The sequence below is a fragment of the Aquarana catesbeiana genome, linkage group LG05, assembly GCF_042186555.1.
Source record: "Aquarana catesbeiana isolate 2022-GZ linkage group LG05, ASM4218655v1, whole genome shotgun sequence".
In the NCBI taxonomy this organism is placed as follows: Eukaryota; Metazoa; Chordata; class Amphibia; order Anura; family Ranidae; genus Aquarana; species Aquarana catesbeiana.
Window position 1 is genome coordinate 590,244,307 of NC_133328.1, and position 15,864 is coordinate 590,260,170.

At 41.5% G+C, this 15,864-nt stretch overlaps 1 protein-coding gene across 1 annotated transcript in view; it reads right to left on the bottom strand.

The window, feature by feature from the left end:
* The window catches only part of NUDCD1 (NudC domain containing 1), a 266,321-nt gene that overhangs the window by 13,130 nt on the left and 237,327 nt on the right, over positions 1–15,864 (bottom strand). Inside the window, exon 9 of the mRNA XM_073632155.1 lies at positions 2,926–3,085. Within this exon, the coding sequence (XP_073488256.1) occupies positions 2,926–3,085 (160 nt within the window). The remainder of the gene's footprint in view (positions 1–2,925; positions 3,086–15,864) is intronic.

The following is a 15,864-nucleotide window of genomic DNA, read 5'->3' on the forward strand; positions in this document are numbered from 1 at the left end:
AATTGACGTCCTTTTTTTCCCCACAAATAGATCTTTCTTTGTGTGGTATTTGATCACCTCTGCGGTTTTAATTTTTTGTGCTATAAACAAAAAAAGAGCGACAATTTTGGAAAAAACGCAATATTTTTTACTTTTTGCTATAATCCCTAAAAAATATATAAAAAAAAATTTTTCCTCAGTATTCCTCAGTATTCTTCTACATATTTTTGGTAAAAAAAAAGAAACAAAAAAATCGCAATAAGCGTTTATTGATTGGTTTGCGCAAAAGTTATAGCATCTACAAAATAGGGGATAGTTTTATGGCATTTTTATTAATAAATTATTTTTACTAGTAATGGCAGCGATAAGCGATTTTTATCGTGACTGACATTATGGCAGACAGATCAGACACTTTTGGCGCTATTTTGGGACCATTCACATTTATACAGCGATCAGTAAAAAATGCATTGATTACTGTGTAAATGTGACTGGCAGTCAAGGGGTTAACCAGGAGGGGGCACTGAAGGGGTTAAGTGTGTCCTAGGGATGTGTTCTAACTGTAGGGGGGGAGGGGCTACGTGTGTCACAAAACTGATCACCACTCCCGATCACAGGGAACTGTGATTAGTGTCCTGTCACTAGGAAGAAATGGGGAAATGCTTGGCATTTCCCTATTCTTTCTTCCACGCGGACATTGAGTCCGCGGGACTCGCAATCACACTTATGGAGCTTGCAGTGGGCAGGCATGCGCTCACAATGCCGCATCTTAAAGGGCAACGTACAGGTACGTTAATATGCCTGTCCATGCCATTCTGCTGACGTATATTGGCGTGAGCCGGTCGGCAAGTAGTTAAGCGTGAGAAATATGCAAAAAAATCTGGAAGGGGCAAAAATACTTTTTCACAGCACTGTGTAATATATATATATATATATATATATATATATATATATATATATATATATATCAGTGCGGGGCCCTGCCACTATGTGAATTTAGGTAGAAAGGACACAGGATTCTCAACGTTACGTTGTTTTCTCTGTCTTTTGTAACCCTGAATCAGGGCCTGCAGTTTGGAGGTTTCAAAGTGTTTTGGGTAGGAAGGAACCATCAATCCTGTGTTGATGCTTTGCTAGTTGCCTGCAGCCTGTGTGAATGTACAGGCATGCAGGATCATTATAAACAAGGTCTGAGATTAGCGCCAAACGGGGAGCTGCATTTAGACACACAGTCAGTGTGTGGAGATAGGGGTGTGCTCCAGCAAGGAGGAGTGACATTCTCAAGAGACAAGACCCTACACATTGGGGGGACTTCTCTTCTATAGGACTGGGAGAGTCAGGACAGCTATGTGGGACCAGAGAGACCAAAAAAGCGGAGGTGACTAGCAAGTCCACAGAGATAGCTGGAGGAAGTCCTGTGATCCTGAGTGGTGAGAGAGCCTGAGGTGCTGGGAGAACCCTATCCAGAAGCCAGGAGTGGGGCCCATGCAGTGAGTGACTGCAGGCATAGGCTGAGTGAGCCTGAAGAGCCTATGGTCTGGGAGACCAGAGTGCTGCTGACAGTAGAGCCAGGTGGCTCTGCACTTTCCTAAAACATTGTTTTGTGTAAAGCTGAAACCCCTGCATGGGAAAAAAAAAAAACAAAACTTATGTTGTAAGGACTTTCTTTTTGCTTTGTATAAAAAGTGGGCTGCCGAGCCCTTAACTTTATTTCCAGTCTGAAGTGAACTCACTTTACAAACGTATCTACATCCCCCATATCAACATAATTACCAAAGAAAATGTCAGCTTTCCTTTGGATTTCTCATTTATATGCATTGCAGAAATGATTTCAGGAGACCAGTAAAGTAAGCTAGGGCTACCCTTTAATTAAAGCTAAGCTCCCCCCAAAATGGGAAGCACCCCCACCCCCCCGGCACATTTGGCACCTTTTGGTATACCCACATATAGCCGTGTACACCCATTTATGTCTATAGGGCATCCGTATGCAGTACCTGTGGTTCTTAGGAAAATCTGCTTGATCGCTATGTTGTACGGCCCCAGGTGGTTGTGTGCATGGGCCCTATGACACTGTTCCCACTCTCATATGCTGAGTAAAACTGAATAATAAATAGGCACCTTGAAGCAGTGTGCACATTTAGGGCCTATTTACACTTCCACATTGGAACGTGTGGGGTATGTAACGTGTTGCAATGCCATTGATTCAAAATGGCAACTAAATGCACGAAGGTAATTTATTAGTCTGATCCTATTTGCAAACTAGGGCTTAGTGAAAAGAGCTTTTGCAATGAAAGGCTGACAACTTTGCTTAGTCTAAGGCAGGGGTAGGCAACCTGGGGTCCTCCAGCTCTTGCAGAACTACAAGTCCCACCATGCCTCTGGGAGTAATTGTTAACTGCCAGCCTTGCAATTCCTCATGGGAGACAACAGTTGGAGGGCCCCAGGTTGCCTACTCCTGGTCTAAGGGAACCCCCAACAAGAGTTACATAGCACTGAAACAAAAAGTAACTTAGTGGCATATGGCTTTTTTCAAATGTTCTCTGCTAACGGAAGAACTCCTGTGAGTCCACTAGATGCCACAGTGTAGCTTTGGTGGAAGGTAGTGACGTTCCAATTGCCATTTCCCTTCTGGGCAAATTTTCTCCACATGGAAAAACAGGAAGTAATGAAGATTTTTTTTTATACTGGGACAAAATTCAGTTACAAAACAACAAAAGGTTCTAATCCTACAATCTAATAATAAAACCGATGTATGTGTCCCTGCTGGAGAGTCTCTTTACTTCCTGTTTAGATGACACAAAGGAAAAATTTCCCAATTGCGAAAGAGAGCAATAAAAACTTGAATTTCGTAACTCTTAAAATATGTTTTTGGCTGGAATCCTCCCTTTCATTTTAAGTAAAGGTGTACCTTATTTTATAAATTGCACAGCAGTATCATGAACCACTTACCAAGAGCGTTGAATGTAGAGACATGCTCCCACAAGTTATCATCTGGTGCTGAACGCGGTTGCCACAGCAGTGCATCCACATCATGTCTTAAGGAAAAACACGGCATTAGCTCTGGGGTCACCACTAATGAAAACAGAAACTGGTTGCTGCCCAGGTTCACCTAAAACAAAAGCAAAGAACAAAAAAATCAATGATCACCAATGATCAACCCATAAAGTGTATCTTATGTCTTTACTGTCATCTGTGTCCCAGCTTGGCTTCTAAATGAACATCCAACATAGGACGAAATAGGCATACATATAATATAATAAAATATAATATAATATATTTGGGAACCAAGTAAGAAATATTATATTTATTTTATACTTGGTCTTTCCAACAAAAAAAAATAGCACTACTTCATTTTGAGTATATTTGTGTCCCTATATACTCTACATTGTAATGCTCATGGATACTTTGGAAAGACCATATATACTTCTAACAGGTTTATGATAAATTAACTATGCATAGTGCAGGGGCATGCTAAATTTATTGGGGTTAGTTTTTTTTTTTTTATTGCATTTGGAACAATAACATGGATGTAATTTATTCAAAACAGTGTAGTATTGTGATATAATATTTATTGGTCAGCCTAGGTTTTAACCACCTCAATACCAGATACCTTTACCCCCTTCCTGCCCAGGCCAATTTGAATGACAATTGCGCAGTCATGCTACACTGTACACATTACATTTTTATCTTTTTTTTTTTTTTTTTTTTTAAGACAAATAGAGCTTTCTTTTGGTGGCATTTAATCAATAATAAAATTCTTAACCCCCCCCCCCCCCCGCATTATTCTTGGTTTCTGTTATAACATTTTTCAAATGAGTAATTTTTCTTATTCACTCATGTGTGCTGATGAGGCTGTATTTATGGGCTGCATTGGTGGTCACTGACGAGGCAGCGCTCATGAGGCAGCACTGATGAGGCACTGATGAAGAGGCACCGATAGGCTGCACTGATGAAGAGGCACTGATAATTAGTGCCTTGCCTATTATGCCCCGTACACACGATCGGACATTCCAACAACAAAATACATGGATTTTTTCCAACGGATGTTGGCTCAAACTTGTCTTGCATACACACGGTTACACAAAGTTGTCGGAAATTCCGAATGTCAAGAACGTAGTCGAAATTTCCGACAGCAAGCTCCAATCGCACATTTTATGTCGGAAAGTCCGACCGTGTGTACGAGGCATTAGTGTAAATGTCCCCTGTCTCAGGAAAGCCAGTTATCTGCTTTCATTTCCTCAGTGACAGCACTGAGGAAAGAAGATGCCGATAACAAGCATTTGTTTACATGTGATCAGCTGTGAGTGGAAACAGCTAATCACATGGATAAGAGCCAATGTCACTGGTTCTTTACCCCGATCGGTAATGCACGGTGTCTGAGGGACACAGCTCACCACTGATTGCTGTGCTGCGCACCCTCGGTGGCACACATGCGTGGCAAGAATGGGAGGACGTCATATGTCGTCCAACTGGTTAAAAATCCATTTGAAAGTTTTTCTCTGTTTTCATGTGTGATTAAAAGTCCATTACTATTTATAAGTGTAACTCCTTAAAAGCATAGGAAATCCCAAAACTATAGAAAGTTAGAAAAACAAATAAAAAGAAAAAAAAAAACATATTTATAAATACCAGTTAGGGAAAGATTTGTTCTCTGCACACAAACATCATAATACATTAATTACTATGAAAAATTATATAACTGCAGGGATTTAAAAAAGTGCTCCTAAACACTTCCACAGTTCCAAGGTTATTTTTCATCAATTCCATCACAACTGAGAAAATAGGTGTATAATCACTCTTTAAAAGCAAAACTAAAACTGTTGCTTTGGTTGCAAAACAATCACAAGTGATTAATGTTAACATTTTTGCACTTTAATTGATGTGCCTCTGGTCATGAAAATATCACTCAATATACGTTAAGCACATAACTGAACAAAACACTTTAGCACCACTAAAACCCTTCTGCCCGTAAAATAATGTTTATGGACCCGTAATGGCTCTGACGTCCATGCATGAGATAAATGCCTTGTGCTGCAACTGTCTGTCCACCAGGCGCCAAAGAGGGCTGACAGCAATAAACACAGCATAAAAGAGTCGCCACCAAGGACTTCCTGTCTGTAAATAAAAGTTATCCTTTATTCCATCACACCAGATATAAGACAGACATATGAAGATTTGCATTTTAAGCACATCCTATATCAAACCTGGATCTTGCTTGGTTGTATAATTTGGGGATTTTCACTTTTGTTACTTTTTTGGCCAATACGCACAACAAACAGAATAGGTCGTGGCAGTGTGAACCCCGCCTTAAGGAGAACTCCAGCCAAAAATATAATAAAAATGACCAGACCAAAGGTAAGCAAAAACAGCTTTTGCTTCCATAACCACCGTCAATGAAGAAATGTTTCCTTTAGTACTTTTTTTCTGCACTAGATGTCCTCAGTCTGATGGCCAATATCATTCATCCCACTTCCTCTGAGCCCAGTTTGTCATGGACCCTCATATAGCTTAGGATTGGACAGTGAAGCAATGCTTTCTCCTCACTATCAGCATGCTTCTTTGCAGGACTGAATGGTTTGTTGTTTGTACTAATTCTTCCTCTAACAATGCAGCTCTGCTGTACAGGGATTTCAAAAGGTTGATACCAGGTCAAATTCAGGTCCTTCTACCGCTTGTATTTAAAAAAATGCATTTAATGATGTATTAAATATTACAGAGCTGCATTACCACTTAAGGACGAAGCCTATTTCTGACACTTGTTGCTTACAAATCATTTTTTTTTTTGCTAGAAAATTACTTAGAGCACCCAAACATTATATATATATATATATATAATATATATATATATATATATATATATATATATATATATATATATATATATATATTTAGCAAAGACTCCGGAGCATAAAATTGTGGTCATTTTATTTTTTTATGTCACACGGTACTTGCTACGACTAAGTCTGTTGCCGAAACGCATCAGCTGTTTTGTTTGTCACTTTTGTAACCATTAAAATCGCAATATGGACTACAGAGTAGCCGGCTCAATCATTTTACTTGTATTTGCACAGCGTTCTTTCAGTACAATAAGGTTCCCAGTATATGTGTGTGTGAATGAATGTGTGTGAGAATGTGTGTGTAAATGTGTGTGTAAATGTGTGTGTAAATGTGTGTGTAAATGTGTGTGTAAATGTGTGTGTAAATGTGTGAGTGTGTGTCAGGACAAGTCTAAATATTGGAGGAGGAGAGCAGGCTGAGTTCCTAGCACAGCTAGAGAACTGACCACAGTGTGCTCTCATGCTTGGTGTGGCCAGTTTTTTTTAATAAGAAAGCAGAGGGGCTGGCAGGAACACCAGGGATTTCACACAAAAGAAGCAATACAAAGAGAACAGAATACAGTTTTATACAAGTACATGGTACAGCAGGCACATATCAAGAATCTGAAATGTTGGTGTAACAAACGATTTAATGCTGGGCAAAAATGTATCAATTTATTAGTCAGTTTCAAACATTCTTGAGCCAACTGCAAATTTCTCAGACCTAATCAATTTACCACCTATGACTTTGATTTACCACTAGATTCCAGTTGCCTCTATATCAATCACTTGCATTTATTTATGGATAATATTAATACCACAATCAAATTAACTAAATCTACTGATGTGTAGCCCAAAGGAAGGAAAAAAAAAACTGAATACAGCAGGAAAAATATCACTTATAAATGCATGAATGGGTCAAATCAAACCCTGACTTGTGAGGCTGTATTATGAATTTATACCATAAAATTTACAGATTATGTTTTCATTTACATTTAAATATCTAATGAATTGCATTCCATAAACATGATTTGGGTCCTGTAAAGCTTCATGTTGCTTCTAATCATGTTATAATTGATGCTGCATCAAAGCATCTACTGTATATTACATGTAATTCAAATAGTTTTAGCACTGTGATATGTATCTGGCTAATAAGACTAATAGTGCACTGATCTTGCATAACAGCTTTGTACTAATACACAATGGGGTTGATTTACTGAAGGCAAAAAAACGGTGCACTTTGCAGAGTGCAGTTGCTCCAGAGCTTAGTAAATGAGGTAAGGCTTCATTTTGCAAAGAGTACCCAATCCCGTGCAAGGAAAATAAAAAAAACTGCATTTTTGCTTGCACATGATTGGATGATAGAAGTCAGCAGAGCTTCTGCTCATTTACCAAGCTCTGGAGCAACTGCTCTTGAAGAGGGCAACTACACTTTGCAAAGTGCACAGTCTTTTTCCCCTTTAGTAAATCAACCCCAATATGTCCTGGCTTTGTGTACGACATCATTCTTTTGTATTCTGCTGTCATATATTGCACTCATTTTCTTTGAAATGGAGATTAGAGCAACAGGGGGGTCCTTAACTTAATCAGTTCTTTGGACATGCCCAATACATCCAAAGTCTGAAGAAGTTAAGACGAGCTTTCGTTGGTTTTACCCAGCAAGCTGCTGTCAGGACAGTAAGCAGGATAAACTTGGGAAATCTATTTCCTGATCTCCTCTGCTGTGTGTGAACCCAGAAGTGCTTTGAACACACAACCTACATAAAGTAAGAGTGGCAACTCTGAATTCAGGAGCAGTATCATTGCCACACCATCAAAGAAAGCTGAATTAGGTGTAATTCATTGGCAGGATCTGGCACTTGGTATTTCTAGCACTTTGCAGGGGGACTAAAAGGACTTCTTTGTTGGTTTTGCTATAGTGCCTGTTCTGCCATATATAAATATGGAATTTGGTATTGTAGTAGTGGGTTCATAGCTACTATCTACCGGTCATTAATAGTTATAGCAAGCTTTATTTCGGGAAGGAAATACATTCAGGAAATCACATCAGTAGTAAGAAAAGGCTGCCTCAATTTTTCACATCCAGTGCTCCTCAAGCATTCGAGCCTGGGACATTACCTGTCTATCTAAAGAACAGAAATTCAGTAAATGCAAATACAAGTCATATCTCTTCTGCTTTATTGAAGAGTTAAAGTTGTTTTTCTAGCTGTACATAGAACCATGAGGGCAGTATGGGCCCAAACACACATAGATACAAAGATGACTATAATAACTGGATGAATCTGGTTCCTGCACTGAGCTGCCCTGGGATATCCAACACATCTCAGTATAGTGGAGTATGTGACCTCTCTTTATGCAATATTTGGGCTTGTAATGTGAAGGAGGGCGTGACATCAGGGATAGGACTGCAGTGGAATGGTGCATTAGGAGTAAGTGAAAAGGTGAGTATTTGTGCATCATGAAGTGTGCTTTAACAAGAGCCAGAGCTCAGTTTTTGCACACATTAAAAAAAGCATATTGTATATATACAAAACTGGTATAGAGTCACTCATGTTTCGATGAAGCTCATTCTACAAATACGTCTTGAGAAAGATGGACTGCGCTTCATCAAAATGTCAATAAAAATCTCATCTGCAAAACCCATGAGTGCCTTTGTCAGTTTTGGATTTGTATGGATTTCTTTGTGGGTGAGCACCTGGGCATTTACCTCAAGCATAGAGTGCCGTGGCTACCCTTGGGACTATATAAATATAAGGTTGCATCAAAGAAGCAGATCCCAAACATGGCAAGCCTCTTACATATGCATGTGAAACAAGTCCCGCTGGATGGCCGCCCAACTTAGTTCAGTTCTGCGAGTGGAGAAACTTCTTGTAGGCCTGGAAGCCTCTCTTTCTTCATTATGTAGTGTCAAACTGCCCATATTAACCCAGATCTGGGTGGAGAGAAGCTAAAAAACTAGCCTTATATTCAGAAACTCTTTTAGAACAATTGTATTATTCATCCCTTTACCATTTTCAAAGGCACTCTCCGACTTTAATCACAAATCCTTCTACAACTTCAACATGGCCTACAGGCTGTATTCGAAACCCACAGCCCTAAACTGTCTAAATATCTCCTGATAGGGTTTGCTCAGATCCCATGGTCCTAAAAGGGTTAATTTCTGAATTGTACTCCCATTTGCTGAACGTTAAAATATGTACAGCACCATTGCCTGCTAAATTAAGAGGACAATCTATATGTCCCGACATGCTGGGTGAGGACTGGGAGGAGGCCTGTTCCTGACATTTAATGGTTTCACCCGCAGCCAATAACAAACTCATTCAACTATCATTCAAACATACCTCACTACAGTGTACTTGCTGGCCATGGGCTTGACTTCCACTTCAAACTGCCTGTGTTGTGCACAATCGGGAGCCAAGTTTAATTATTTAATGTGGACGTGCTCAAATATAGCTTATTACTGGAAACGGGTCGTATAATTGCTGTGTAACATACTTACAGCTCCACTCACTCCTGAAGTATGTCTACTAGGGTTACTGGATGAGGGACTTTTGACTAGATATGCTAAGATTTTCCTGAAAGAAACTATTTAATGCATGAAAAAGATTAGCACTTAAATGGATGAAGCCCCCCTCCCCCAATGGATTAATATTGGAAATCTGATTCTACTTTATGAGAAAATCATATATCATCGAGGGAAAAAAGTATTTGATTCCCTGCCGATTTTGTATGTTTGTCCACTGACAAAGAAATTATCAGTCTATAATTTTATTGGTAGGTTTATTTTAACAGTGAGAGACAGAATAACAAAAAACCCCCCAGAAAAAACGTATTTCAACAAAGTTAGAAAACGATTTGCATGTTAATGAATGAAATAAGTACTTGATCACCTATCAATCAGCAAGATTTCTGGCTCCCAGGTGTTTTCTATACAGGTAACGGAGCTTAAATTTGGAACACTCTCTTAAAAAGGAACTACGCCTAATCTCAGATTGTTACCTGTATAAAAAGACACTTGTCCACAGAAGCAATCAGATTCCAATTTCTCCACCACGGCCAAGCCCAAAGAGCTGTCCAAGGATGTCAGGGACAAGACTGTAGACCTACACAAGGCTGGAATAGGCTTACAAGACCATCGCCAAGCAGCTTGGTGAGAGGGTGACAACAGTTGGTGTGATTATTTGCAAATGGAAGAAAACACAAAATAACTGTCAATCTCCCTTGATCTGGGGCTCTATGCAAGATCTCACCCTGTAAAGTTTCACTGATCATGAGAACGACGAGGAATCAGCCCAGAACTACATGGGAGAGTCTTGTCAATGATCTCAAGACAGGGACCATAGTCACCAAGAAAACAATTGGTAACACACTACGTTGTGAAGGACTAAAATCCTGCAGCACCCACAAGGTTCCCCTGCTCAAGAAAGCACATGTACAGGCCCATCTGAAGTTTGCTAATGAACATCTGAACAATTCAGAGGAGAACTGGGTGAAAGTGCTGTGGTTGGATGAGACCAAAATTGAGTTCTTTGGCATCAACTCAACTCGCTGTGTTTGGAGAAGGAGGAATGCTGCCTATGACCCCAAGAACACCAATTCCCACCAACAAACATGGAGGTGGAAACATTATGTTTTGGGGGTGTTTTTCTGCTAAGGGGACAGGACAAATTCACCGCATCAAAGGGATGATGGACGGGGCCAAGTACCGTCAAATCTTGGGTGAGAACCTCCTTCCCCCCGCCAGGGCATTGAAAATGGGTCGTGGATGGGTATTCCAGCATGACAATGACCCAAAAAATACAGCCAAGGCAACAAAGGAGTGGCTCAAGAAGAAGCACATTAAGGTCCTGGAGTGGCCAAGCCAGCCTCCAGACCTTAATCCAATAGAAAATATGTAGAGGGAGCTGAAGGTTCGAGTTACCAAACATCAGCCTCGAAACCTTAATGACTTGGAGAGGATCTGCAAAGAGGAGTGGGGACAAAATCCCTCCTGAGATGTGTGCAAACCTGGTGGCCAACTACAAGAAACATCTGATCTCTATGATTGCCAACAAGGGTTTTGCAACCAAGTTATGTTTTACGAAGGGGTCATATACTTATTTCACTCATTAAAATGCAAATTAATTTTTAACTTTTTTGAAAAGCGTTTTTTCTGTATTTTTTTTGTGGTTCTGTCTCTCACTGTTAAAATAAACCTACCATTAAAATTATAGACAGAATATTTGTCAGTGGGCAAATGTACAAAATCAGCAGGGGATCCAATAGGTTTTTTCCCTCACTGTATGAGCACAGGGGTTGCCCCAGTAAATACTTTAGGATTTGGGAAGTCTGGTGTAACCCCGAGCTTTAAGATAAATCAATGTCAACCATTAGCAGTTAAAGTGAAGCATCTGTGGGAGATATGACCGTATCCTATTGCTTTTAGATTATTACTATTGATTGTTGTATGGATCCACAAAACAGAAGAAAGTTTGTTAAGGTTCTCTGTTTATTGACATTCTGTCACACTGTTTTATAGTGAAATATTGGCACTTTGTATACTTTTACCATGTGGAAATTTTTGTACCCTGCCTGATTTCTTGTGTAATAAAAAGTATTAAAAAAAAAAAAAAAAAAAAAGAAGAATAGTAATTTCCCGTTAAAATAAAAATATACAAAATCGTGACTAGCTTCTGGCATGCAATGGAAGCACTCTTCAGGAGAGCCATACCCTACATTCTCAAACCTCTTGAATCCAGGAAAGTCCACTTGAGAATTATAGAATAAATTACATTTCCTGTGTTCTTTTTAAGTGTCATTCTGCATGTCATTTTTCAAATTAAATATTAATTGTCAGAGACAGTGGTGATGAAAAGAAGCACTGCAACGTTCTTTCTATAGATGATTCCTTTGACAGCTCGATTTCTCCTTAGGCACGGCAGAAACTTTGTTCATGCAAACGGTGTATAAAAGGTAGTTTGAAGTAGCAACATCTAGAGAGGGATAACAAGGGGGAGAAGAGTACAAAAACAGATAAGGACTTGGGACATTGCCCCAATGTTCCTAATCTTTAATTCTTTTTGTCCCAGGTCAAAAAGAACTGAAGCTAGAGAAGCAAAAAGGTACATTATGTCTGAAATTTTTCCTGATAAAGCAGTGTGCTTCCTTGTATGTGAGGGTGGCTAGGCACTCCTATTCCTACCGCGGCATAGCTATATATCTGCAGTATGAAATCTAAGGTACTTCTGCCTCTGACTGCTAGTTTCAGGAGATCTGGTGAGGAATTTGATGACCTCAATATTATGCTGCTCACTGTTCTCCTTCCTGGAAGCTCTGACATGAGGAAGCAAAAGCCTTGCCACTAAAGCGGTAGTAAACCGCACCTAAAAAAAAAACCCAAAAAAAACAAAACAAAACAAAAAACAAACAAACAACAACTCTGCAAGACAATGGCATAATATGCTAGTATGCATCGCATGTATTCCTGTATTTCGACACTGTCCACTAGGGTTGCACTGATACCAGTTATTAAAGACCGAGTACCAATACTTTTCCTCAAGTACTCGCTGATACCTATTAATACATTTTTATTTTTTTTTTTTTATTTACATTTTTATAACTTTTTTTTGGTGGAGAGGTGTGTTATTGTTTAGGGTGGAGAGGTGGGTTATTTAGGGTGGGGAGGGAGGTTATTGTTTAGGGTGGAGAGGTGGGGGGTATTGCTTAGGGTGGAGAGGGGGTTATTGTTTAGGGTGGAGGAGGTTATTGTTAGGGTAGAGAGGGGGGTTAATATTTAGGGTGGAGAGGTGGGGAGGGGTGTTATTGTTTAGGGTGGAGAGGGGGGTTATTGTTTAAGGTGGAGAGGTGGGTTTGTTAGGGTGGAGAGGTAGGGAGGGGGTTATTGTTTAGGATAGAGAAGGGGTTATTGTTTAGGGTGGGGAGGGGCGTTATTGTTTTGGGTGGAGAGGGGGAGGGGAAGGGGGTATTTGGGAACCCACACACTGCCAATCACTGCACTACAGCACCCAGCAGACCTAAAGCCCCCCCCCTCCAATAAGTTATGCAGCAGCAAAGCCTAGTTCAGTGCAGGACACACGACTCATCATGCAGGCAGATCTGTCACCTGCAGAGGAGCCCGAGGAGGAGAAGCACATCTCCGGAGGAGAAAAAAAACTGAGGTAAGGGGGAGGGGCGGAGCCGGCGTGAAAGGGGGTGGAACCAGGGCGGGTCCACTGCGGGCAAGGGAAATCCCCACTGACAGCTGAAACGCATTGGTTAAGGACGCAGCGGCCCCTTCTCCATAACAACTAATGACTGCCTGCATTCTTTTGTATACATTTCATCTGTCAGCGGGGGAATCACGCTGACAGATGAAAGAGCTGAACCCGAAGCTATCGGTGTATTTGCACGAGTGCCGATACTCGTGCTAATGCTTAGTATCTGCACCGATACCGGTACAACCCTACTGTCCATGTCCACACAATCCAGTCAATATTTAACTGCTTTGAAGAAAGCTTGTACCCACAGAAGTGAGTTTCCATTGCTGTCTTCTGATTAAAATGCTAGCTACCCAGCTGTCCCTAGTTCAAGTCACTGCCCAGAAACAAGCATACAAGTAAAGTCGGAACTCCTGATCTATACTCTTGCTCCAGGTCAGCAGATCAGTAGTGAAGCTTCTGGATTAATGGTTCCGGGCAACAAGAATTTTCAGAACAGGTCAGTAACGAAGGCTAAATGAAGGCTACTGTCCCACATCGCACCCCCATGATACAATAAGCCTCCCATTGCTTTGTGCAACATAGTGGAGGTGTGACTCTTAGTGATTTTTTTTTGTAAAGTTAGAAATTGCATACTGCAAACCTCCTGCAATAAAAGTTTGCATCAGTCTCAACTGCATAAATCTGAAAATGTCGGAGCCTTGAAGCGCCAGCTTATAATGAAAAAAAGTAACTGGCTTGACAAAATGACAGCCTTCTTTAACCACTTCAATACCGGGCACTTAGACACCTTCCCGCCCAGGCCAATTTTCAGCTTTCAGCGCTGTCGCAATTTGAATGACAATTGCACGGTCATGCTACACTGTACCCAAACACATTTTTTTATCATTTTGTTCCCACAAATAGAGCTTTCTTTTGGTGGTATTTGATCACCTCTGAGGTTTTTATTTTTAGCGCAACAAAAAAAAGACCGGAAATTTCAAAAAAAAATCAAGTTCTTCTTTGTTTCTGTTAACATTTTTTGTAAATAAGCACGTTTTCTCCTTCAATGACGGGCACTGATGCGGCGGCACTGATGGGCACCGATGAGGTGGCACCAATGAGGTGGCACTGACGGGCACTGATAGGCGGCATTGATTGGTACATATGGGTGGCACTGATGTGTGGCACTGATAGGTGGGCACAGATGGGCACTGACAGGTGGCACCGATGGGCAATGACAGGTGGCACTCAAAACAAATTGGGGGCATTTCTGGAACATAATGGTGCCAGTGTCCACAGTTTGTGGGCACTGATTGGCACAGATTGGGCACATGTGGATGGCCATGGGGTACATACCTGCCCATCCACATGTTGCCCCTTCCCTGGTGGTCCTAGTGGCGATCCCTGGTGGTCCAGTGTGGTGATCTGAGGGGGGGCTGCGTTGATAAACAATCAGCGCAGACCTCCCCTGTTAGGAGAACCGCCGAACGGCTCTCCTCTACTGGCGTCTGTCAGACGCGAGTGAGGAAAAGCCGATCAACGGCTCTTTCCATTGACAGCGTGATCAGCCGTGATTGGACATGGCTGATCACGTGGTAAAGAGCCTCCGCCGGAGGCTCTTTACCAAGATCGGTGTAGCGGTGTGTCAGGCTGACACACCGCTCCACCAATCACCGCGATGCGCACCCCCGGGGGCGCGCGGTGGCATGTTATCCTGCTGAACGTCATATGACACCCAGTCTGGATAACGGAACCACTTCCCGGACGTCAATCCGCTATAGGGCGGGCGGGAAGTGGTTAAAGTACATGAAAACTCACTAAAATCTCACATAAGCTTTAACATACTCATGTAAATTCAAACATTACAGTGGTTCTAAAGGCTGAAGGTTTTTCACCTTAATGCATTCTCTACATTAGGGTAAAAAAACCCTGAGCGCAGCTCCCCCACCTTATACTATGTGAGTTGGATCTCGATCCAGCGATGTGCACGAGAGTAGTGGCTCTCTCGGCTCTTTCCCTCCTTGGCTCCCGCCGCTGTCAATTACAGCCAACGGGGAGGAAGCGAAGGCGGGCCAAGCCATGCTCTGTGTGTCACTGGACATGCACAGCTGGTTCAGAAGTGAGCCCGCACAAGTGCCCCATATCAAGCGACTTGCTAAGGAGCGCCAGTGAGGGACTCAAGAAGAGGAGGATCGGGGCTGCTCTGTGCAAAATCATTGCACACAGCAGTTAAGTATAAGTAAAAAGAGGGGAAAAAAAAAAAAAAGTTTCCAATCACTTTCATTCCAATCTTTTTATATTTGCAGCTTTCATGATAATAATGACCTGGTGACCTTGTTATGAAGGTTCTTGTTCAGATATTTCCTGTTATAAAGGTGACACTGGCTCTATTTTCTTGTATTCCAATTGCTCCCCCACATTGAAAGTTTGTTAGATGCTCTTCTGGTGGAGACTGGAAGTGGTCATATCAGTGCTCCCTGTGCAGACATTATCTATTGTTGTCTGAATCGGGAAACCAACCATGGGCATTAATGTGCCAAAGCAGATGCTGGAGTGCATGCATGTAGACAGGAAGCATTGCAAAGAAGTAGCAGTAGATAAGCAGGTGAAAAAAATATTTAACCACTTGCCGACCGCACTCTGTAACTTTACTGCTGCAGTGCGGGCCAGCTGCGCAGAATCACTTATATATACACCTAATTCTGCTCTTCCAGGTAGGGGGGCACACGGTGGCTGTGCTATGATTAGTCACAGTGCAAGCCGATCAGCAAGTACCGGTATATGGATGACTGCCGGTGTTCTGTCGAGAAGTGCCCCCCATCAAATAGTGGCCGCGCATGCGCAGCATGTAGCCGCACTTCAGCTGATTTGCCGATCAGCTGGAGTGACGTTAC